The 24,174-nt window shown below is 35.7% G+C and overlaps 2 protein-coding genes and 1 long non-coding RNA gene across 3 annotated transcripts; 1 reads left to right on the top strand and 2 right to left on the bottom strand.

Annotated features, from left to right (window-relative positions):
- On the bottom strand, window positions 1–5,416 carry LOC144453432 (uncharacterized). The gene is made up of 6 exons (XR_013482415.1): window positions 5,287–5,416; window positions 4,818–4,842; window positions 3,433–3,486; window positions 2,916–2,990; window positions 1,467–1,584; window positions 1–1,236 (listed from the first exon to the last, which is right to left on the bottom strand). It is a non-coding gene; the product is annotated as an uncharacterized LOC144453432 (long non-coding RNA).
- Window positions 5,417–8,519: 3,103 nt separating this feature from the next.
- On the top strand, window positions 8,520–17,984 carry LOC144453416 (uncharacterized). The gene is made up of 3 exons (XM_078144703.1): window positions 8,520–8,862; window positions 15,845–16,329; window positions 16,613–17,984. The coding sequence occupies exons 1-3, from the start codon at window positions 8,574–8,576 to the stop codon at window positions 16,784–16,786; spliced, it is 948 nt and encodes a 315-aa protein (XP_078000829.1). The 5' UTR covers window positions 8,520–8,573; the 3' UTR covers window positions 16,787–17,984.
- On the bottom strand, window positions 17,508–24,174 carry LOC144446014 (uncharacterized). The gene is made up of 9 exons (XM_078135683.1): window positions 23,388–24,174; window positions 22,603–22,736; window positions 21,809–21,950; window positions 21,443–21,564; window positions 20,863–20,973; window positions 20,005–20,050; window positions 19,409–19,469; window positions 18,502–18,592; window positions 17,508–17,782 (listed from the first exon to the last, which is right to left on the bottom strand). The coding sequence occupies exons 1-9, from the start codon at window positions 24,172–24,174 to the stop codon at window positions 17,654–17,656; spliced, it is 1,623 nt and encodes a 540-aa protein (XP_077991809.1). The 3' UTR covers window positions 17,508–17,653.

Raw genomic sequence — 24,174 nt, 5'->3', positions numbered from 1 at the left:
TTATTTCATCCAAAGAAATCAGCACACAGAAGAGAAGAGAAGAATATTATAACTAGATACAATAAATACATCTTTCATAAAATATGAACTTCGATATAAACAAACATTAGGATTGAGATTGTCTCTGATTAAATGTCGTCCTGTTACAAGAATTGCACTTCAAATGGTTTCTACTGCATATGTCATAATTTACTACAATCTTTATAATGATCTACAAATCTGGAAAAAATACTTTTCAATTAAAAATATGTCACTTTATTCTGAGGAAGGTAACGGTCATGAAGACATGAACGAAAATAATTTGGTTGTGTTATCAAAGAACATTACTATGTTATTGAAGTTGCAACCTCAGTATGAACTTGTTTACTGAGTCTACGTTCACCACTAGAGGGCGGTGTGGTGAATAAATCACTATATTATCGAAGTTCCACTTTATGAACTTGTTTACTGAGTTGGAAAAAAATGTTTGGTGATGTTGCCCTTTGTTATTTCTGTAAAAATGCTCCTTGTTGAAATATTGGCATACTAAATTTTGATGTCATTTTAAAGATTCCCTGAGCCATCAATGAATAAATTTGAGAAAACAACAATGTAATTCAAACAATTTAATGTAATTCAAACTGTAAGTCTTTGTACATTCAAGTTCTTTAAAGCAAAGCAGTTATGCAATGTTTTTCAGTAAAAAATAAAGATATGTATTGCTAGTATTGTATTTTATATACTTGTGTATTTTTACTTTGTTTGTACTCAAGAAAATATATCTGTACTCCTGCGACATGTAGTTAGAAATTCAGACATCTTCAATGACTGGATCTTGACATGTCAAATACAACTTTGGTATAAATCAGATGCTCCCTGATCCATTAATAATTTGTTTTATCAATTTTAAAGCAACACTCAGATAAATCATACATCAATGATAATTGAACTTTGACCTTCTAAGTACATCAATAGGTGTGGAATCAACAGGTGGGTGACCCAACATTTGAAGAATCTAAAAGCCACTCACTGTTAGATGAGTATTTGGATGATGAGACAGAAAGACAAGATAATAAAACATAATCATGAAGACATAACATCAATTCTAATCTACAAATTGACAAAGTCGAATGGTTAGCCTATTCTGAGTGAATTTTCTCATTTCATCAAGAACCTAACCCAATGGTGTTTGTGCCATTTTTCAGCTAGCTCTGTCATATAGAGACTTCTCACTTGGAACAAGTCAAGCAACTTCAACTAAAACAGAAAAAAAAGTTGTTAATAATATTGTACTGCATTTTGAAAGTTTATCTAAAACATTGTGGAGAGAAAACATTGTGAATGATTGACTACAACATCTGATCTAAACAATATTTGCATTCAAAATCTCCAGTTTCATCGGAATGATTTTTTGTTGCCATCAATTTCATTGATGAAAGAATGGAAATATCCTGGAGGCAACTCTGATTACACTGTAATATTGTTACCTTAGTTTATCTTCTGACATTCAAAAAACTTCAGTGTTTGTAGTTAATTCTTCAGTGCGCCCTCTATAGCTTTGATGATCTTCTGAGTCTTGCTTTTATCAGGAAACCCATCACCATTCTATGAAAAAAGGGGAAATACATGTACATATCCATAATCATGCAATGAATACATTCATGTACATACTCATTACCAATCAGTGAAAATGGTAATACATGCATGTACATACTAATCAACTGTCTATGGAAAAGGGAAGTACATCCATCTACATATCCATCACCTTTAAACAAGAAGATATACATCTTCTACATACTCATTACCATTCTATGAAAATGGGGTGTATCTGTACGCATTCATCTCAAAACAGCATTTTCACCACTGTTAATCTGGTACTGTGATCAGCATACTGTGATCATAAGTTGGTCACATGATCATGGGATGTCTCTGGACATTCACAAGATACTGTGCCCATATCAACATCATTAGCAAAGGTTACTACTTCACCTACATTCAAGAGTTTTTCAGGTACAAAATTTTGGAACAGTTTGCCAACAGAAATGAAATGTCTCACATCAAAACATCTGTTCAGGAAAGCTTTTAAAGAGTACCTCCTTGACGAAATTTAAACTAGTGAATATAATACATATTCTTGCTTTGTTAGCTCGTTTTGATATTTTCTCCCATTATGATTTTTCTTCTAGTTCTGTGTAGCCCTTATCACTGTTGATGCATATGAATTCTGAGGTGGAGCCAAACTCGATTAGCAAAAAACTATTTTTTTTTACAAGAAATTGCCAATTTGTTTATTTATTTCCTGTCAGTATGTAATTGTCACTTACTTGGCAATAAAATGGCAATAAAATGAATGAATGAATGAATGAATACTTTGAACATATGCCAGGTATAATGTGGTAGTATTTCCTTGATGATGACTGATTTGGTATGTATCTTATCTGTCATGATGGCGATACATTTGGCTTGCTGATCCAAGTATATACACACATCATTAACCACTCAGTATGGAGGCCATGTCCCAGCACACACATTGTGTGCAAAAAATTAACATAATGTAGAATAGTCTGAAGTTGGTATGCACCTGGTGACCATCATAGTGCAATTGATGTATGCATTATTGACCAATCATAGCTCTGTTGTCAATCATGTTTTGACCAATCACTATACAGCTGTGACCTGATTATGATTTATATATCTAATTATGTTCTCAATCAATTGCAGGTGTGATGGTGTACATCTTCGGACTGTTTTCTAATTTCTGTTAATCTCTGCTAATGTCTCTCCATTGTGTCTATAAAGTTTGTTATTAGTGATATAGTTTTTGTACTGTGAAAGATATTGATGTAATGGTTAAGACTCAGAGGATGTTGATATGTGTACAAATGTATGTGTTACGTGTATGCTCTTAAACTATAGTCAGAATGCATTTATTTGACCTTTTTGGAGTGAACCAGCTTGCCGTCAACTTCTACCTCAAAATAGCCAGTAACGCCTGGTGTGGACATTCCTTCCTGAGTACAAAATAATCATGAGATAGACATTTTAATACACAGACCTCAAAATGTATGTTGTATGACTTTCTTATGAAGATTAAATCCAGTTTATTCATTCACGAAGGAGGTTAGACTGAATGATCCATTGTTGCTTTCGCTTTATGTGATTCCAAACGCCTACCAAGCTAATGGTTACATCTGCACAGATGCAATGAATGATTCAGTTTAGGAGGTTACTCCATCAAATCATTAGCCATTACTTGGTAACAATAATTTAGGATACTCTAGATGTTATATGCTCACTAATACATGGGCCATTACCAACTCATCAAGTTATTTTTGGGATTTGTTTTCTGACAAAAAATACCGCTATAATTGATCCTGACATTGTTATAATATCCCTTAGAAAGCTCACATCAATAGGGTTGGAGTAAAGAAATAGGATAAATACAACACTTACGATGGTAATCTCATCACCAAACTCATCGTTAAGCTCCGCTTCTAATCTGCGGAACTGATCATTAAATAAATCAAGATTATTAATAAATCTGAAACAACTGTACACTGAAAGCTTCATTGTTTCAACTGCTATACAAGACAGGGAATGTCCCAAATTGATGACAGTAAATATCATCAGGAATTTTCAAAGCTATGAATTTTAAATAATCCTTGAACTAACATGCACTCCCTTCCTGGTTTCTTGCCATTCTCTGTCAACTACATGCATAGTACATCTACAGACAATCCAGGGATCAATATTAGCTTTTCTCTTAGTTAGTCCCAGTGGACTCATTTTCAGAAATTGACTGCTAATGGATGGTGACCTGAGGTGACCAGTAGTCCCATATTCCTGAACTGAAAACAGAGGACCACATTGGAAATATGCATATATTAATTAAAATACTTCCATTCCTCAATCGTCTATCTTCTAGCAAAAATTGTTGCAAAATCTGTGTTAGCCCAAGTAGGCCACCAAAAGTACATTATGGTAGCCCCCTGACAAGTATTGATAGTCAGGAGATGCGAGACTATCATTAGTGTTGACTCCTGATTGTGTACGGTATATAACCAGGAATGATTGCATCAATCATGGTTGTGTGAAATACAAATGTAAAAATCCTAGTTAGTATAAGCAATGCTTAAAATCCAGGCATTCATCTTTTTCTCAGTACATGTAGTTTATCTATAACTATGTGCATTCATGTACTGTATTGTCATGTAAATCTAAAGGTGCAGGTATGGAAAAAATTTGATGAATCACTGTGACGCTTTCAACTGTGTTTGGCTTCTGTAGATAAATCAAATTGAATTGATTGCCCCCTGTTCACCATGACTGTGCAAATTTGATCCAAAATTTATGCTAAATGGCGTTACAATTGGATTCATTGTTAGGCTGTAAACTCAAAGAATTATATTTCATCCTGGTAGAATTTAGTTGGCAAACACATTGGGTTATAACTTGTGGTTATGTCATAAGAATATTTTGCATATTAAACATTAATTATGAATACAAATAGTGCATGCCCCCACCCCATTCAAAGATTTTCTGTGGCAAAAAAAAAAGTATAGTTATGTAAATTTCAAGACTACTGACTTAGTGTTTCTTTGTATGTGTGTACATAACATGCATTATAAAACTAGACAAATCAATTGAATTGTTGTTTAGACACTGGAGACCAATTTCTATGCTTGATGATTAAAAGAATTGAATATGCATTGGTCAATAAAAACGTGGGTCAGTATTATGTCCATTGTAGAGGAACAAACAGAGTAACCCAGGCACATAGCTTCTCAGTTGTCTGCTGATACAAGTCAAGGCATGTCATTTCAAAAATGTTTCCTTACCTTGCTGCCGTACCCTCAGCCACCACTGCAAAAGAGAACAAACACATTTTAAAGCTGATTAACCCCGGGCCCCCCTCTCTCTGCTATCATCGGGATGTCATACAACTTGGAAGAAGAGGCCCTTTCATATCCAATAAAATCAACGGTCGGAGACTAACAAATTGTACAAAGTTAAGACGGCTCGGCAAATAGTAGCTGTGACCCATTGGCCGAACGAATTAGCAGCTTTTCTGCCACTGACACTAGGAGATTGCAGCATACATCATATGAAGCCAGGACTCTTCTTTCGTTATTACCTACATATTACATTTTACATTTGTACTAAATTGTAGATAAAAAACAAACACATGTTTTGAGGTAGGTAAAAGGAGTCTGAGATCAGAAAATTCCACAAAACAAGAAAAAAGTTTATGGTTTCATTGCTTCGCTGGTCCAGTGAAGTGGTCTGGGATGTTTAGCTACTACTTACCAATAAATTACGTTCACTTTCAGACCCATGTTTCTTGAAATACACTAGTTAAAACTCGACAGATTTCAGACGGATATAGGATGACGTTACATTAATGCCGTACAGCACTTTGTGTAATTTGGACACCCTAAGTCACTGAGTAATATGCTAGGGGAGGATTAGTCTCAGTTACCCAGCCTCTCGCTGCTGAGGGCTCTACCTACGAGACCACCGAGTAGGCAGAGCCCCCAGCGGCGAGAGGCTGGGTAACCAAGACTGGAGGATGGTCTGGGCGAGTTCTGGATAAAAATGGTATGCCATCAGTTAGCTAGAACGCCCATGACGCTGGCACTATACTGCACCGGCCTAGTAGTAGACGAGACCTAGCACAGTTGCAACACAGCGACATGGACAATTTAGCTAACGAATCGAAAACCATTTTTATCCTGAACTCGCCCACTATATACACTGACTCTTCATCCCAGAGCTTCGTCCCCAACAGTGATTCCAGCTTGGGCATAGTGAGCCATCAGTGGCGAGACTAGTGTAGACGTAGTTGAAATTTCTTCCTAAGTTCTATTATTCCGAGTGTTACCTGATACCCGAGAAAACAATAATTAATAACTTATGAACTTATAATATTAAATATCTCATTTGCCTACAGTCTGCAGATCCTGCACAAGTAGATGCTCACACTCCTATATATATATCGGTGGAGGCATTCTAACCTAAACCTGAGCCTGTATCCCGGGGCATGTATGCTGAGAGTAGAGTAGAATGTAGCAAGAATACCAACGAGAACTTTTTGTTTATAAATTGTGTATTGTTATTTATTTATTTATTTATTTATTTATTTATTTATTTATTTATTTATTTATTTATTTATTTATTTATTTATTTATTTATTTATTTATTTACTTCCTTCCTTACTTATTTATTTATTTAATTACTTATTTATTTATTTATTTATTTATTTATTTATTTATTTATTTATTTATTTATTTATTTATTTATTGCATCCCCTTTGTATCAGGGGCTCACTAAGCATGTTAGGAGCAGCACTAACACAAATTAAAATACCTACAGTACTAAAAATTAGATAAGATATTACTAGTGTAATCACATACAGAAACAAACAAAGCAAACAATATTAATTCAAAGGGGGTAAGAAGAATGGGAAAAAAATGCGCTTCAAATGTTAATAGTCAAAAATCTAACCTCTAAAACTATTCGATATTTGTTTTAAAACAAATAACAAAATATTTTTCTATTGCATCAATAAGGTATTGTTGTATAAGTTTATCTATTTGTTTACTTATAGACTCATTGCAATGTTTCGTACTATCTCCTACAAATGAACATATCTTATATGTAAGCTCAATTCTTCATTGTTGAGTAAGAGTTCTTAAGATCTGTCGTTGTGTAGAACGACTTTCTCATGCAAAAAAATTCATGCGTCTCATCTGCTTGTTACCAATAGCTATATACTATTCAAACAAAAAGTATCGGTTCTAACTGTGTATTGTTGGCTTTCCATACAGGGTTATCCCCACGTAGTTACGTGTGCCTATGTGTGAATACGTCCCCATTACTAGGTTATACTTACTATATACATGTACTAGAAATAACACGAGCTTAGTGTTACAGTGGGAGGTCGATGTACGTTTTCGACAAAAGCTTCTATCAATCAACAATCACACAGATATATTTGATGTCGTCTTTTCTCTTACTTCTCTCTGACTCCTTACCTTGCTGGTACTTGGATTCTTAAATTTCTTTTCGTCACTTTCGGTACCATGACAACGATGAAGTGTTTTTATATCAAGGTTTGCTGTATCATACAATAGTGCACGGTATATGATATAAGTACTAAGTACTCATGTAGAACTAGGTGTCGACTCAGACCACTTTATAGTTCTATAGTGACCAAAGGTGCCACGTTACGGTATCAAACTATATATATGTATATCACTGTTTACCATGCTTGCACTTGCATCATTTCTGATAACAGTCAATCAATTGACACCACACATGATCAAAGTAGATGAATATCAAATCAATTCCTATGTGTTTACATGTAACTTTGCATAACTTTGAACAGTTAAAAGTCTTGTACACCTCCTAGCACAGAGTTCAGTCGTAATGAATTTTTTTTGCTCTCTCGCCTTTCCCCTACAGCTACCCCTACTTTCCCCTACCTAGACAATACATGTATTAAAAGCGAGTTCTAATTAGATTTACACTTGGTTCCGTTTCCGGGATGCCATTTTCATGATTTTACAGGAACAGAAACGAACAGAAGACACGAAATCTTAAAGAAAAAATATTCAGTGAAGTCAAAAGCCGAAGAAAGGTAAAAAACCCCGATAACACTGAACAAACTATACGTACCTGATATTTTAGCATCACCTTATGATGATCTAATTCAACGAAAGCCCGTACTTTGGTAGATATCCCATATGAAATGAGAAACATGTAAAAGGATTTCGAAACCGCCCCTATCACTTACAGTAAAATGAACGAATCCGAAAAGAATTCACTTGCAATAGCTTTCATCCTGCGATCATTCTTTGAAACAAACCACTTATCGTACGATTTTCACCAGGCACACCGATAAACAAGTTATATTGGAATTTATGCAATTGTTAGTTTATTTCTATACCCTCACACACACACACACACACACACACACACACACACACACACAGAATCCACATACGACTGGATTCTAGGCTATACAACTCCTGACATTATCCAAAATCCATTGCCTTAAACCTAGTTTCCACCAGATCTACTTATTTACACACTACAAGATTATATATATATATATATATATATATATATATATATATATATATATATATATATATATATATATATATATATATATATATATATATATATATATATATATATATATATATATTGCGTGACTATAGAAAGATTAGGGTTTGAAGATGATTTATAGTACTTATTATGAAATTCATATTTTAACCGATATTGTTAATGTCATTGGAAATTGAATTGGTGCAATATTACAGCCGGCTGATGAAGTGGTTCGGTATATTTGTCCACTGTAGAGTAAGGGTCAGTGCATGCATATCAATACCCAAGCAACCGATGGTGAGTATGTACAACTCTCAACAATGGGTAACTATAAACGGGCCAAAGTTCAACCTTGTCACCGGAGGCACATGATCATTTACTATATAAAGGGAGGTACGCATGTATACAACAGGGCCATATATTCACGGTGATATTGAGGAAGAGCAGTGGTTGTCAAATACAGTTTACGCGATCCTGTAAATATGATTGCCGTAATATTACAGTTCATTGTTAAAGTATTTTTGATGGTTATCGCGCCTGATGACAAGATATTTCCTCATCTGGTATTGACCGAATTCGGTGGACCTGAACTACCCGTCGAAGCAAAGTACGTCGACGACACACTTTCGTTTCTTCTATCGGCGGATGTAAGACAATTCGAGGACCATAAAGTGATAGTATCCAGTGTCACGTGGTTGAGAGATGACTCCAATATCACCTTATCGAAGCTTCATTTACCTGCCCAACATCTCATGGATAGAAAGATCAAAGGTGCGGATTCTCTTAAATTGTAGGGTACAATTTATCAACATGTCGTATAAACTACTATTGATATCAATTGTCTTTTGGTTTTCACTTGGGGTAAGTATGTTTGTGGGGTAAGTATGTTTGAAGTGATATGACTGAGTTTAAGAGAGGTAATTCTGGGGGCGTGAGATGAAGTTTATGGTGAGTCCCGGGAAGTATAGGGATTATAGGGGGTTGTTCTATTATTTGACAAATTTTAATATGTATGTCAAATAAATAGTTCATCCAGCCAAGCATTTATGATACCTCAAAATGACCTCCTTTACTGACGTGTGTCCTTTGAAGTATGCCTTGCATATCCAATAGATTCCAAACATATACAACCCAAGGTACCGAATTAGAAATTACCCCCAATTACAAGTATACTGTATGTGTACACAACTTAATACTTCCAGAGATCACACGCAGGAACTTCGTACATACTTTACCCCGACCTTAAGTATTCATTACAGTAAATGAAGTCACAACAAAAGACCGCCATTGCTGCTTTCGGTCCCACTTTATTATTCTTGCACTGTGTACCTACGACTAAACGTGGCACACAAAAAGATTCGTGATTGAGTACCACTCTAGTCTGACCCTGAGAGTCTGACCTCTATACATGTTCTCGGCTTTGAGCCTTTGTCGCACAAAACACTCAAAAACAACAATACGTTCAGTTACGAATCGAAAGATTTCTCCTGAGGGTGAATTTAATGTATTTGGAGTTCAAGTTTCTGGCACATATGCTGACTGTTTGGTAGGTTTTGGAATAAAATAGCAAAGACTCATGAACACACAATCAATAAAGCCAGTAATCATTCTTAACATACAAATAACCATTTTTATCATTTGGTTGATTATTCGTTGCCAAGTAGAAGTCCTTGGTCCATGTACGGTTTTGGCACACTGCACGAGTACATTCACTTAGCAACAGGAATAATAATAACACATTTCAACTGCCACAAACTAAAAACTTCGTGAGATTTGTTCAGCTTTCAGCTAAACAACACAGCGTTTCTATATGACTGGGAAGCCGTCATGGTCGGGGTATCGAAGAACTTGTCGAAAAACTTTAAAAAATTGAGTAGCACGACATCCAACCTTGCTCAACAACATTTCACCACCCCTTCCCCTGTTGTGCTCAAGTTATTTGAGCACCACCAGCACGAAATTCGCCTTACGGTTCAATAATATAAAACCTGTCGGAAACCATGTCGGAGACTCAAAGTCTTGAACAATCTCTTGTGCTAACATTGATCATTAATCATACATTCCCCAAACATATGTTGCTATTTTCCATTCCCAAAGTATGTGACCATTTCCTGTAGATATACTCGATACACATCGATACGCATCATGTAATCTATATATATATATACTTATGATTGAATAAAGTTCTTCAGTAGCTTTCTAGTACCCTAACGTAACGTCTGGTGTGTCCTCCACTCTCTTACGAACCTACCCCCACAAAACCATTGAAAGCGGTGACGTGAAGCTGTAATTGACCTTGCTTGAAGGTCAAGGTCACTGACTTCAGAATTCTTTTTAAAAAAATACAAATTACACTAAGTTATTGATGGGTTCTTTCTCGGCTTCAAACTATTTGTGCTGATAAGATAGTACCCTATAGTAAAGTACAATACTAATAGAAGTATACAGTAGAAGATCAGTGTTGCTAGCTTTGCCTTTGCATGCATGGGCGGAGGATGTAGGTATACCCAACCGCCGACGCCACCCCAATAAGGTAGGAACTTAGAAGCCATTTGGAGTAACACGATCCAACACTTTGTCTACAGAATTGTGGGGGTAGTCGGATATTTTCTCCTGCATGTTTAGCTGCAATACGGAATTGGTAGAAGCTATTTGATTACATTGTAAATAACAGGGGGCCAAAACAAGCCTGTGTCGATGAAACCTAACAGTGGGAATAACAAAACCGATTGAATAAGTTTCAGTTTGATGCTTTCGTACATGTATTTATCCTACCAAATAGCGTACTAGTGTCTGGATTTGAAGGTCTCCTCATATTGTTACAGTACATATACAGCAGGAAAAGCAAACAACCTGTAATGATGAGTAGCAGAGAACGAAGTCTTCATAATTTACAGCAAATCGAGTCATTCCTAACGATGCATAATACTTTAGGAGGTATCCACTTATAATTTCCAGGGGAAGAGGATTCTAGTCACATTGCTGTTTTTATGTTGTAAACCCCCCCCCCCTCCCAATTTTCGACTGCCATCGATGATGTAGGAAATCTTAGCTATAGGTGGAAAATAGAAAGTTAGCCGTATAATGTATGAGGTCATGGATTGGCCATGGCATGCGCAGTTGTCTTATGCATGAGTGGGAGGAGGGTTTCCCATCCACTGATTTTATACATGTATTTCATAAATAATAAAAAGGCATTTCCTGACACCAATTTGTAATCGATGTGCTAATTTAACATCATGGCGTAAAAAATGATAAGTTTTTATCAACATTGCATGTATGTGTAACCGTCTTTATTACAAACATTTCAGTTTCAATTTTCGTTACATAAATAAAAGTTATGAATGACACTCGGACAATCATCAAACGAATTTGTAAACCCATACAGTATTTCCTGTTTACCTTTACAATCGCAACCTCCAGTGAGCTGCTTACAGACACAATCGATAATTTGTACCTCCCACTCCCACCACCCCGTACCCATCCCCGTGATGATTTACTGGGTTTCGGTATGAAGCGTGGGTGTATTCGCAGACAGCTTGTGTTGGATGTCTGAGATGTATTTCAAAATGCCAACTCGAAGGCCTGTCAAATGCATAATACGACGGACTAAAGATCACTGAACATCATTGTACATAATAGTGTCATTAGAATAGTTGTAAATTGCGTCACTGGAATAGTATGTTGAATGCCAACCGGTCACTCCCATGCAAGCAAGTCACATGCACTTGTTTCCCGATATAGACATTGTCTGCTATATTTCTGTAGTACTGTATTTCTTTCACTTGGATGGTTGGCAAAAGTGGCATTCTACCAAGTTCCATCCTGCACCCAACGCTAATTGCCTTGTTGTTAACATTTGTCCACACCACTTTAGATGGTAGTTTTCAGGCTCTGTTTTGTCCAAGTTCTTCGCCCATATTTCAGCTGCATACGTTAATATAGGTGTTAGGAGATGTTCAAAGATCTTTGATTTTAGATTTACATTTAAATTTTTCCTTGAAAATAGGTAGTCAATATAGTTCTCAGCTTTACATGATTCTTGTCTGCAAGTCTTTGCATGGTTTCGTTTAGTGTACCAAATAGTGTTATATATTACACCGATCGAGGTAGGTGAAGCTATTAACCCTTTCCAAAAGCTGCTTATGATAAGTGTATAACTGTTTTCTTTGTGGGATTTTGTAATAATCATGATTTTTGTTTTCTCAGTATTCACTTCTAGTCCCCATTTATTGGTGTAGCTGTAGAGTTTGTTTAACAGTATTTATAAACCTTCTCTAGAGTTGGACAGAAGGACGATGTCATCGGCAAATAGCAGTAAAGAGATGGGTTGGTTGTTTAAACTTGGGCTGTAGTCTTCTTGATCTCTCGTCAGTTCTGTGACTAGATCATTGAATTAAACAGAGTGGAACTCATCAGACATCCTTGTCATCATCTAATGTACAATATTGGTGTTAGTTTTCCCTCTAGTTTAACTTGGTCTTTCATATTTTGGTACATATTCTTCACAATATTGTAAATGTTTCCGTTTATGTTGTTATCTTTGAGTTTGTAGAACAGACCTTTCCGCCAGATAGAGTCAAAACACTTTCTGAGATCCACAAAGCATGAATATAGGGGGTTGTTTTTTGAATTGGTATTTCTTCACCAATGTATGTAAGGTAAAAATATGATCTATAGTGTGATGTTTTTGACGACATCCAGTCTGATTGTCATGAATAATCTTGTTATGTTCCAGGTAATGTATTAGCCTTGTGTTCAGGATTACTGCAAATGATCTTGATGCTACTAGTAGATATGCCTCTGTAATTTGACGGATCTAGTTTGTCTCCGGTTTTGTGGATTGGTGTTATTGTGTTGATGTTCCAAATATCTAGATACTGTCCTCTTTGAATACAACATCGAAAAGTTTCTGTAGGGCTTTCACAAATAATGGGGAGTTGTGTGTTAACATCTCAGTTGGTATATCATCAATGCCTGTCGCTTTTTCCTGTTTCCATTTTTGTGGTGGTATAAAACTTTTTTCCCTTCTTTCCCAAGCTACTTTTCTCTCTCTCACCTGAATATTGACTTTAATTCTTCTCCTCTTATCTAAATCTCCCACTAAAAATAAAGACATCTTGTCCATTCTTGTCCTCTTATCTAAATTAAAACACCCATAATCTTATAATTGCCAAGAGCTCGGTTACAGTTTTTAACACTTGCTTTATCTCTTATCTCCTTTGAGATTATCACACCAAGCAAACACTCATTCATGTACAAACTAGCCATCTTAATACTTGTTTACACATCTGAGTGTTCGATGTGATAATAACCCAGTAGATAAGAGATAAAGCAAATTGGGACAGTAATCTATCGCTTGGTAATTATAAGATTATGGGTTTTTCTTAATTTAGACGCAGACCGTAGTGGTCTGAGATTTAGTCAACAAAGAGTGAATTACAGAGAGAAAACTAGCCAGGGAAGGAAGAAAAAAGTTTATATCACCTCAAAAATTAATAATTTAATCGACCAATCATTCAACCAAATAATAAATCAATCATTCGGTCAATTGATCGATCGATCAATTGCATGCTCTCTGCACCCTGTGCCCAGGATGGAGTATCTGGACATTTCCCATGTTTCTGCTATATTGATACAGGGTGATTATATCTGCACAACAACGGTGCATTAATACAAATCAACGTCACCATCAAGTTCATTCTTCACAACTATTGCGTTAGGGCGCTGCCATTATTATGCCTGGAGGGGTCAGAGGAATATATATATATATATATATATAGTGTCTGATGATCGCAATATGCGTGAAACTCCGAGTTACACCCAAGAAAGAGTTCCAGTACTACCAAAACTATATATATATATATATATATATATATATATATATATATATATATATATATATATATATATATATATATATATATATATATATATATATATATATATCTACAACGCAGAAGTAAAAAGAGAGGAATGCAACCAACCCCCCAAACTATACATCGGCCTGACTGAACATGCCTTCAAACAAAGATACAATAACCACGACCTAACCTTCAGACACGAAAAATACGCAAACAGCACTGAACTTTCGAAGTACGTCTGGCAGCTGAAAAGAAATAAAAAAACGTTCAAAGTAGACTGGTCTATATCACAGAGAGCACGCCCATACAGTAACGAAACCAAACGATGCGACCTCTGCCTAACTGAAAAACTCTGCATCCTCAACGCCGACAAACAAACACTTCTCAATAAAAAATCTGAACTCATCTCAAAGTGACGACACGAAAACAAGTTCTACATAGCGAACTTCAAAAGTAACATCACCTGACAAATCTGAGGACCCCTTGTATGCATAGAAACAATACACAATTAACTTTCAATAAATTCTTTCACACCTTACACATATAAATACAGTAACACAACGAGTAGCTGCCAGTTGTCTGATGATCGCTTTGAGCGTGAAACTCGGAGTAACAACTAAGCACCTCAAGTTCCAACCAACATTACTTTGATTATTCCCGCCCTGCTTACCCAAGCATCGAGCACTATATTTTACGAGTTTGAAACTATTTACTATATATATATAGTAAATAGTTTCAAACTCGTTGTCCTTCAGTGCGTTGTAGTACAATGGTACTACAACGCACTGAAGGACAGCGGTTACACAGAGAAAATATCCTACAGTAACAACCCACAAGCAACTAGAAAAAGAACCCGCCAGCGTAACATCATCTGGTTCAACCCACCATTCAGCTCTAACGTCAGAACAAGCATTGGGGGAATATTTCTAAAACTCATCAGGAAACATTTCCCAAAGAAATCAACCCTACACAAGATCTTCAACCAAAATACAATGAAAGTCAGTTACAGCTGCATGCCAAACGTCGCCAACATCATCAAAACACATAACAACAAAATCGCGAACAACAACACAACGACCAAAGAGAAATCCTGTAACTGCCGAAATAAAAGTACATGCCCCCTACAGGAAAGCTGCCTGACCACCAGTATAATCTACAACGCAGAAGTAAAAAGAGAGGAATGCAACCAACCCCCCAAACTGTACATCGGCCTGACTGAACATGCCTTCAAACAAAGATACAATAACCACAACCTAACCTTCAGACACGAAAAATACGCAAACAGCACTGAACTCTCGAAATACATCTGGCAGCTGAAAAGAAATAAAAAAACGTTCAAAGTAGACTGGTCTATATCACAGAGAGCACGCCCATACAGTAACGAAACCAAACGATGCGACCTCTGCCTAACTGAAAAACTCTGCATCCTCAACGCCGACAAACAAACACTTCTCAACAAAAAATCTGAACTCATCTCAAAGTGCCGACACGAAAACAAGTTCTACATAGCGAACTTCAAAAGTAACATCACCTGACAAATCTGAGGACCCCTTGTACGCATAGAAACAATACACAATTAACTGCCAATAAATTCTTTCACACCTTACACATATATTAAAATACAGTAACACAACGAGTAGCTGACAGTTGTCTGATGAACGCATTGAGCGTGAAACTCGGAGTCACAACCAAGCACCTCAAGTTCCAACCAACCTACTTTGATTATATATATATATATATGGCAATCAAAATGTCTGTGTATATTAAAGGGAATAAGGTTACTCTAATTACTCAAGTGGGGGGATTACTCTTTTTAAGGCAAAACATTAAAATATTATGTGTCGTGAAGTTATTCAATTTTTCTTCATACTGTATTGATCTTATTTTAGGTATCGAATCTGCCATAGAAGATTCATCCGAATTGATGGCGAACAAAGTTGTTGAAAGCGGCCTAAGTATTGACGAGTTGGTCTCAGTATATGACTTCATCGCTGACGAGCTATTCACCCAACTTTTACCTAGGATGGAACGACTCACACAACTACATTTCTCGCTCATGTACCATTCCTCGATAGTACATGCTGCCAAGAGGATATCTTCTGGTTATGACGGAGATCTTTGCAAAGCTTATAAGGCCTACGAATACAGGGGAATTTTTATTTGTTCTCAGGAATACGATGAACACATTCGTCAGTCAGGTGTAGTGAGTAAAGAGGTACAAAGTGATGGTAACATCATGATGACGATAAAAACTGAAGACATGGGTAGTATTTCGGGGAATGTGTCCGACTTGAATGAGATTGCAGAGGACATTGCCAGGATGAAAGCTTGTGGAGCATTCGAATGCAAAGTACCTGGTTGTACATCAAATGAGGCAAGTATACTGTGAGACACAGTATATATCCATTACCACTTTTACAAAATTAATCATTGTCATTTGCTTGAAATGATCACAAGGAAACTCAGAACCTCGAAATAAATATCAAGTGTAGATAGAAAGAAAATAGACGAGAAGAATATATTGAAAACAAAAGTTATGAAATTATGCATGCATATCGGTTAGCTTACACACACACACACACACACACACACACACACACATACAAAATAAACCTTTAGATATTTTATTTGACTTTGACTTCCTTTTTTCTTTTCAGTACGATTATGGCTGGTACATTCTTGGGTCTGATTGGGGCTGCTGTGCTAATTACCCAGGATGCTGTTATTTCGCTAATGCTATATGTCTTGTCCATGATGCAATTTGTGTATGTTGTGACTACAAGTATTTCTGTGGTGGTCCATTCTGCCATCCAGACCCTGGATGTCCATAATGAATAGAATGTAAACATTTCATAATCTGTAATTACAATGACTAATATCTCAGCCTTACATAGATTGAAAAGCATCAAATCAATTTTGTCACCACTATTACTGATTGAGAAACTCGTCAAATTTCCATGCAGTTTAAACTTGTTCTGAAAGAATTTACAAAATTAATATGTATATTATTTATTGCCAACATTGTGTTAGAATTGACATTTTTACTACCAAATCCGAAGGGGAGGTCTGACATGTAAAATGAGAAGTGACGACAGAAGTGTAATTTTTCATATGAACTGAATTCTGACTGGGTAGTGACAGTAGAAAGGTATACTTTGCTAGCACAAATGTAACATGAAACTTGAACCATGGGTTATCGTGGGATTGTGATATCTGTTGTAAACATACAAAGAATTGGTACTTCTTTACTGTCTCTTAAAAGTAAACAACTATACACTGGTTTTGATACTTTATATCTATGTTAAAGGTGATCTCACAACTTATTAGGCTGAAATGTTTATATACTGACAACTATTTGACATAAAAATCAAAGGCGAGACTTTCCTCATCAATATTTTATGTCTCTCGCAGTTGGTCTATTTGAAATAAGAGCACGTACTTAACAGCCTAAAAGCAAGAAAAAACTACCAATATTATAGGTAATCATACAATTCTTTGCAACTAAAATACTTAACATTACAATAGTACCCATACCACTTTAGCATACAGGCCATCTAGACGAATCCCCTTTTAAAATTGTGATTTTTATTCCAATCTTTCAGTTTGCTTACTGCCAAACTAACTTGACAGGACACACTGTTACTATAAGGCTTGATACAAATACATTGTAATTTATGAGTAGTACATGTAGTTATATATTAGATAACTTGATATACATGGATCTGCTCAAGTTCTTCCATGTCATTGTCATTTATTGTCATCATTTGATATATAGCATCGTAGTCCAACTGAAGTGGTTTCACCCAGTCATCCAAGTCTACATCAGTCTAGCGGAAAAAAAAGAGAATGAATATATTTAAATGACTACATGTTTGTACTTTCTTAAAATAAACCAGTACTAAAATTTGAAGATACAAAAGTGCATTATTTACAGAAAAAAGGCACTTTAAGCAACTGAGTTTATGTAATATTATTTTACTCTGTTGTATATTGATTGTGATTATTACCGGTGTTAATTTTCACATCCAAAGGACATCAATTTTTGCAATTTTATTTACATATTTTGTTACTTTCACCATATTTGTGTTTTTTTTCGGTGGAATAAAGTACAAATTCAAATTCAGTCTGTTTCACTTGTACTTTACTCTCAATGACTGCATGGAAACATGTGGAAAGTATGGTGAACCCCCACTATGTTGCAATTTTGCCTAAGTCACTGAAGAAACTCTGGCTCCCATAGCTAACTTGTAATTGCATTGAACCCCCACTATGTTGCAAATTTGCCTAAGTCACTGATGGAATTGTGTCTCCCATAGCCAACTTGTAATCTAAACTGGGCATGTTCAGATGTAAAGGACTGTGTGATTTTGTGTAACTATGGTAATGACTGATGTGGACAAATAGAGAGCATCAATTATTTGTCACTGCGTGGGTTGAAAGGAACCAAGAACATAAGAAAAAAATATAAAGTATAAATTCCAGTATGATGTCAAAATGTGATAAATTCAAATACATAGTGAAGCATCAACTACAACTGATAACATACTGATAAATGTTGAAGTGATTCCTCAAGGCTTGGAACTGTTACAAGAATGCAACCTGTCTTCTGGAGGTTGCCCCCAAGAAACTTCCAGCTTCTGAAAAATAAATTTGTGATGCAAATTTGAAAATATCAACCTTCAAAACTGACTTGTCGTTGAAAAGTCTAATCTTTCAAACTGACCAAATACTGAAGTTGAAAATAAACCTTAGATTACAAAAAGTAAAGTTGCAATATCATAATCATAAGATTGCATATTCTTGGTAATACAGATACACCTAACAAACACCGACCCAGAGCCTTGTGCACTTGTCTGAGTTCTGAGTTAAACTATGAAATAGAATTCATTCATAACAGTTAAGAGTATAATACCTTGGAACACTGTGTTCCTTGTAACACCCTGGCACACAATTCCCCATATACCTGTAACTCCCTGCCACACAATACCTTATACCTCCTTTGCACACAATTCCCCATGCAAATCCCTGACACAGAATTCTCCATAGCACTCCATGTCATACAATTCTTCATTTAACGCCATGGCACACAATTCCCAATATAAGTCCCTTGTACATGATTTCCAACACAACTCCCTGGCACACTATGTTAGAATTTGACACATTCACACACTATTACATTCTTAAGAAGGGTATATCATCATTGAAGTAAAGCTTTTAGCTTAGCAGTTGTTATTCCCTTAAAAGTACTGACTCTCAACATTGTATAAAAATTACATATTTAGTCTTTCGATCATCTATAATGTCCTTGGTTGTATAGTTCCCTCTCCCTGTGCAGCTACTTGCATCATAAGACCTGGTCATCAAGACTTGGTTAACACATAAACCCTCCACCAAGGGTCTATGGTTAACAAAGATATGCACAGCAGTAACAGATAAATGGTATCTCTACTTACTGACTCTGGACTGCAGTAGATGAAAAGAATTCAAACACATTGTTCAATACAATCACATCTGCTGTAAAAGTAAGATGGAAACACAACATCATAACTAAATATTTCCTACTCTAGCATGCTAAGAAAGCTTGGATACATCGCGGGTATTGAAATCAATCTAAAATTATCAACTCAAATGTGTTTTTATCTGTTTTCTTCATAAAGAAATACATTGAGGATACACATACATTATTTGCAGTATGTGGCATGTCACCACATGGCCAAATAAAACTTAACCATACAATTATTGATCACTCAAGTCAAACTTCGCCTTGATCCAAGTTACTTTAGAGATGTCATAGCATACAAGGTGAATGGAAACAACACACCAACCTATGAATGGAAACCCATGTAACAAATCATCACCCAATTGGTCAGTGTGTCTTCAATGCCACAATCTAATTGGGCATGTGAAGGGCATGCTAAATGCACATAAATGCTCTGTCTTCAAGATCGTCTGTTTTTATGAAGGAAAATGGAATAAAAACCTTAACATTTAAGACTGATTGAAATTTGGAATATACATGAAAGGTTGGAAGTTATCATTTAATCCTTACCTTGCTGCAGAATAGAGCTTTGAGAGCAGACATCAGCGCAAATAATCTGTTAAGACAAAGAAATAAAAGTTATTTTATTTCACAGTTAAACAGCTCTCTTTTACATGTCTCCTAATCACATTTTTAAAAATGTATTGAAAATGACCAACTGATATGAACACTTTCATGGAGCGGGGAGAGATTGAGAGGCGAGAGAGAGAGGGGGGGGGGGGTAGGTGAAGGGGTAAAGAGAACTGTACATTTGTGTATTTAATGAATGAACAAAGATACAACACTTGGTTGTGTTTCTCTAATCATTCTCACAAGTCAGAGTATATATTTTCTAGTTGAAGCAAAATTTTAAATATTAGACCTCTGCAAGGGGGCATTTGTTAAGTGTTGAAAAAAGCCATGGTGGATACCTGGTGAAAGCTCTGGTGAGATACTTGAAAATTTTGGTGCAATATGAAGTTAAATTCTTGAACTTAGTAATCAATCCTGTTTCTCCCAACTTATAGTTTTTTTTGTGTACAAACAAATACCCCCCCCCCCCCCCCATAGAAAGAGGATTGGTATTGTAATAGATACTAAGTGAGATTAATGTTATGTTGAAATGTCAGAGATGATCAACTGTCACTTGAGGAAGTAATATTACATTGGGGTCATAGTTCAATCATCATCGTAACAGGATTAATTACACTGACACAGCAAGCACTACATTTTTATAGCTGGGAATGTGTTGTAGCCAACAACTTTTGCTATTTCCTGTTAAATATAAGGAAACACATTATAAATCTAATACATGTTCACTGTGCTATTGAACTGTAATGACAGGCTTGAATATAAGACGATATATTATAAAGTTTTGTACATGTTCACCTGTACTCTACTGTTCAACTGATACATATCAACCATTTCTTGTTGTAATTCACAAAATTCCTTGTTCATTTCAATTCCAATTATGTTATCAGCTGCACTGTAATAATAGGCCTGCAAAAAATTAAAAAAAATGTTACAAGAAACAAAAAATGTCTAAAAGTTACGATTGGAAAAATAGTTCTGGTAATTTTCTTGATACTGCTTCATGACTCCATAATTCAGCCATTGGTAGATTATCACTGACCAACATAAGATGCAAATGTGCATATTTAGGTAGTGATAGATTGGTTACATGCCAAGTAAATGTTAACATGATGGGGATGTATAATGATTTATGTAATTATGATTTCCAACCAGTTAGATAGATATTATACAATAGTAGCTTGCAAAAATATCAATTTTGATAAGGTACTACATCTTTTATACTCCTCCTTCTGCTACATGTAGCTTGAATTTTCAACCTGTAACTAACTGACATGTATATATAATGGGTAGAAAAGGTAAAGGAGATGGGGGAGGGATGTTCCAGAGGGTGTAGGGGGGATGTGTTGAGGTATATTGTCTTAGAAGCAATACTTACACCATACAATACTGCACCAAGTCGTGATCCCACATCAACAACAGTCTTTTTACTCAGGTCTGGTAATGCATGTTGAAAGATAAATTTCAGCTGCAGCAATGAGAAGGAGTGAGAAATGAAAGCTGCAAAAAAAAAGAGTACTATGTAAATCAGAGCAGATGTGTACAGTACAAGCATACTAAAAACATTCAAATGTGTTACAAAGCATGGATTGAAGTCATTCATTTCATTATGAAAAAAAAAGGTTGTACCATTCCTGAACTTACTAAGTAGAGCAGTGCTATGACAACCACAATCTGTACAGTCCTGTACTTACTGAGTGGAGCAGTGCTATGACAACCACAATCTTTGTATTCCTGTACTTACTAAGTGGAGCAGTGCTATGAGATCCACACTCTTTACAGTAATTTTGACTCAGTTTGCCTTCTTCACAAAGATCATCCACTGCCTGGTCATCATACAAAAACTTGTCTACATGAACTGTTGTTTTAGCATCACAATCTGCATTCTGTGGTCAAGCAAAGTAAGAATACAATTACACATAATATATAAATTGTTTCCTTTCTCTTTGCATAAAGAAGACATTCACAGCCTCACTAACTGCACTTTGAACACTGTTGTGGAGTGCCACAGAACAAAGAATCCTGATAAGTGTAAATCTTTCTCACTTGCAAAAATAATTTCCTTAGACATTAAAAAGATGATTAATTGTAACTGGCAGGCTGAGTATTAAAGTAAATGAAGCTTATCATATCTCTCCTAGGACTACAAGAATGATTAACATATTGGTAGATCCTAAGATGTGGTTGAGGGGCCATATAAAAACACTAACTCATCAAGAGTCATAAATTGTCACAATGAATGGCATATTATGATTAACAATTACAAATACAAATGTATATGAATTCATATTTCCATGACGTTACATCAGAACCACCATAAGATGCAATGTCACAACCTCAAAGTATGGTAGTTTGCTTATTAAACATCACAGCTTAAATTAAATGTTATATTTATTTCCAGGATGTGACATCTGAAGTTGTGTACAGTAATAAACAAATTATAAAAAAATATAGTACCATAGTTTAAGTAACAACCATTCTAAAAGTTTTTTTGATGATAAAAAGTACATAAAAGTCATACAAATTGAAAATACTCACTGGTCCAGTTTGGGAGTATTGAATGTTTTCTGACTTGACACAAGCATCCACTGGTAACTTGTCACGTAGTATCTCTGATATACTCTGAATCATAATGTCAGCATTACTTGAACTCTCTGCCATATCAAGTTGTTCTGTAAAAACACAAATGATCGCAATACTATTATAGAAAGTGTACAGTATGTCTGAATGATCAAGCCCTGGTTGATAAAAGGCAAATTATAATTTTAGAGATTCATGACTATTCATGCTTATTACCCCAGGTATCAGTGTTTATGCTAATTAGGGCATAAATGCACTAGATAGTAGTAGGTAGGTAAAAGCTATGTTCAAGTTCCAAAATCGCTTTTAGGGGTCCCAATGTATAAACCAATTTTACCTGCTTTTACCAGGGTTTCATAAACCTAAGATTGTGTTGTCAGCAAGCCTTATTATAGGTGTAGCACCTTAGAACATCAGTAGCTGTAAAAATAAAATGAATACTCAAACAAATTTTAAATGCATGGATTCTAGACTCAAGCTGTAACTACCAGTACCTTTAAAATGTTAACATACTTCTTGTCTGGTATTATCTAAAGTAGATTATACATACTTACTGCCCTTATCTTACCTTTAAAATACTATAAGTATCTATCACATTTCATGTGATCATACATACGTAAAGGTGAACAACTCAATTCATTCCATTCCTTCAAAAATAATAGTTAGCAAATACTGTACAGCATTAGGCAAGAATCGTTAAATTTTCCATCTTATATTCGTTAAATTTGTAATCTAAAGCACACCTTCTTTTGTAGTCAATATCCTCATTCTTTCCTGGAGACTGGCTATTTGGTGTTTCATTTCATCCTTCTCTTTTTGAAGTTTCTCATTTTCTTTTAGATGTTGCTTGGCTTTTTCATCTTGTTCTAAATAGTCGATGCGTGCTCTCTTTGAATCTGTTGCTAGTCTTTTGGTCGTGTGTTCACTAGCATGTGTTGATAAGTCTCTACGGTAGAGTTTGCATACATGACAAGCAAAAGATGATGACAGCAGTTCACAGTTTGTATGCCTCACTGTTTTCATTACTCCATTATCCTCCTCAAATGCTTCTAATTCACCTTTGCTGTTAAGGAAGATGGCGGGTTGTTTTGGAAGCTGAGACATCTCATGGCACAAATACTCAAAGCCTTGATTCCCAGCACAAATGGTAGCACTACAAAGTGTGTTAAATAGACCAGACAGTGACTGTTGATCTAGGACAAGTGGTATGGAACGGAGTAGTGGACACTTTGCCACTGTGACAACATGGCCATGAATTTCTAGATTCCAAGTTCCATTCTGTTGTACTTCAAGTCTCTGTTTGATATATCGACATTGATTTTCAAATTTCAGACAGTATACAGCATCCTTCTTCTCCACTACAACAAAACCATTTTGTCTACTAATAGTTGATGCTAATCCAAGCAGCTTGCTTCCATTGCTGGTTATGTCATCATCACAGACGTTGCAAATCTTACAGTTAATGTCAGCATGTGATGTAAATTCCAGAACCTCAATATCAAGTAATGCTTGCTTCCCTTGTAAAGTCAT

This window comes from Glandiceps talaboti, chromosome 2, assembly GCF_964340395.1.
Source record: "Glandiceps talaboti chromosome 2, keGlaTala1.1, whole genome shotgun sequence".
Classification (NCBI taxonomy): Eukaryota; Metazoa; Hemichordata; class Enteropneusta; family Spengelidae; genus Glandiceps; species Glandiceps talaboti.
The sequence above is the reverse complement of the archived record's forward strand: the minus strand, read 5'-3'. Positions and strand labels throughout refer to the sequence as shown.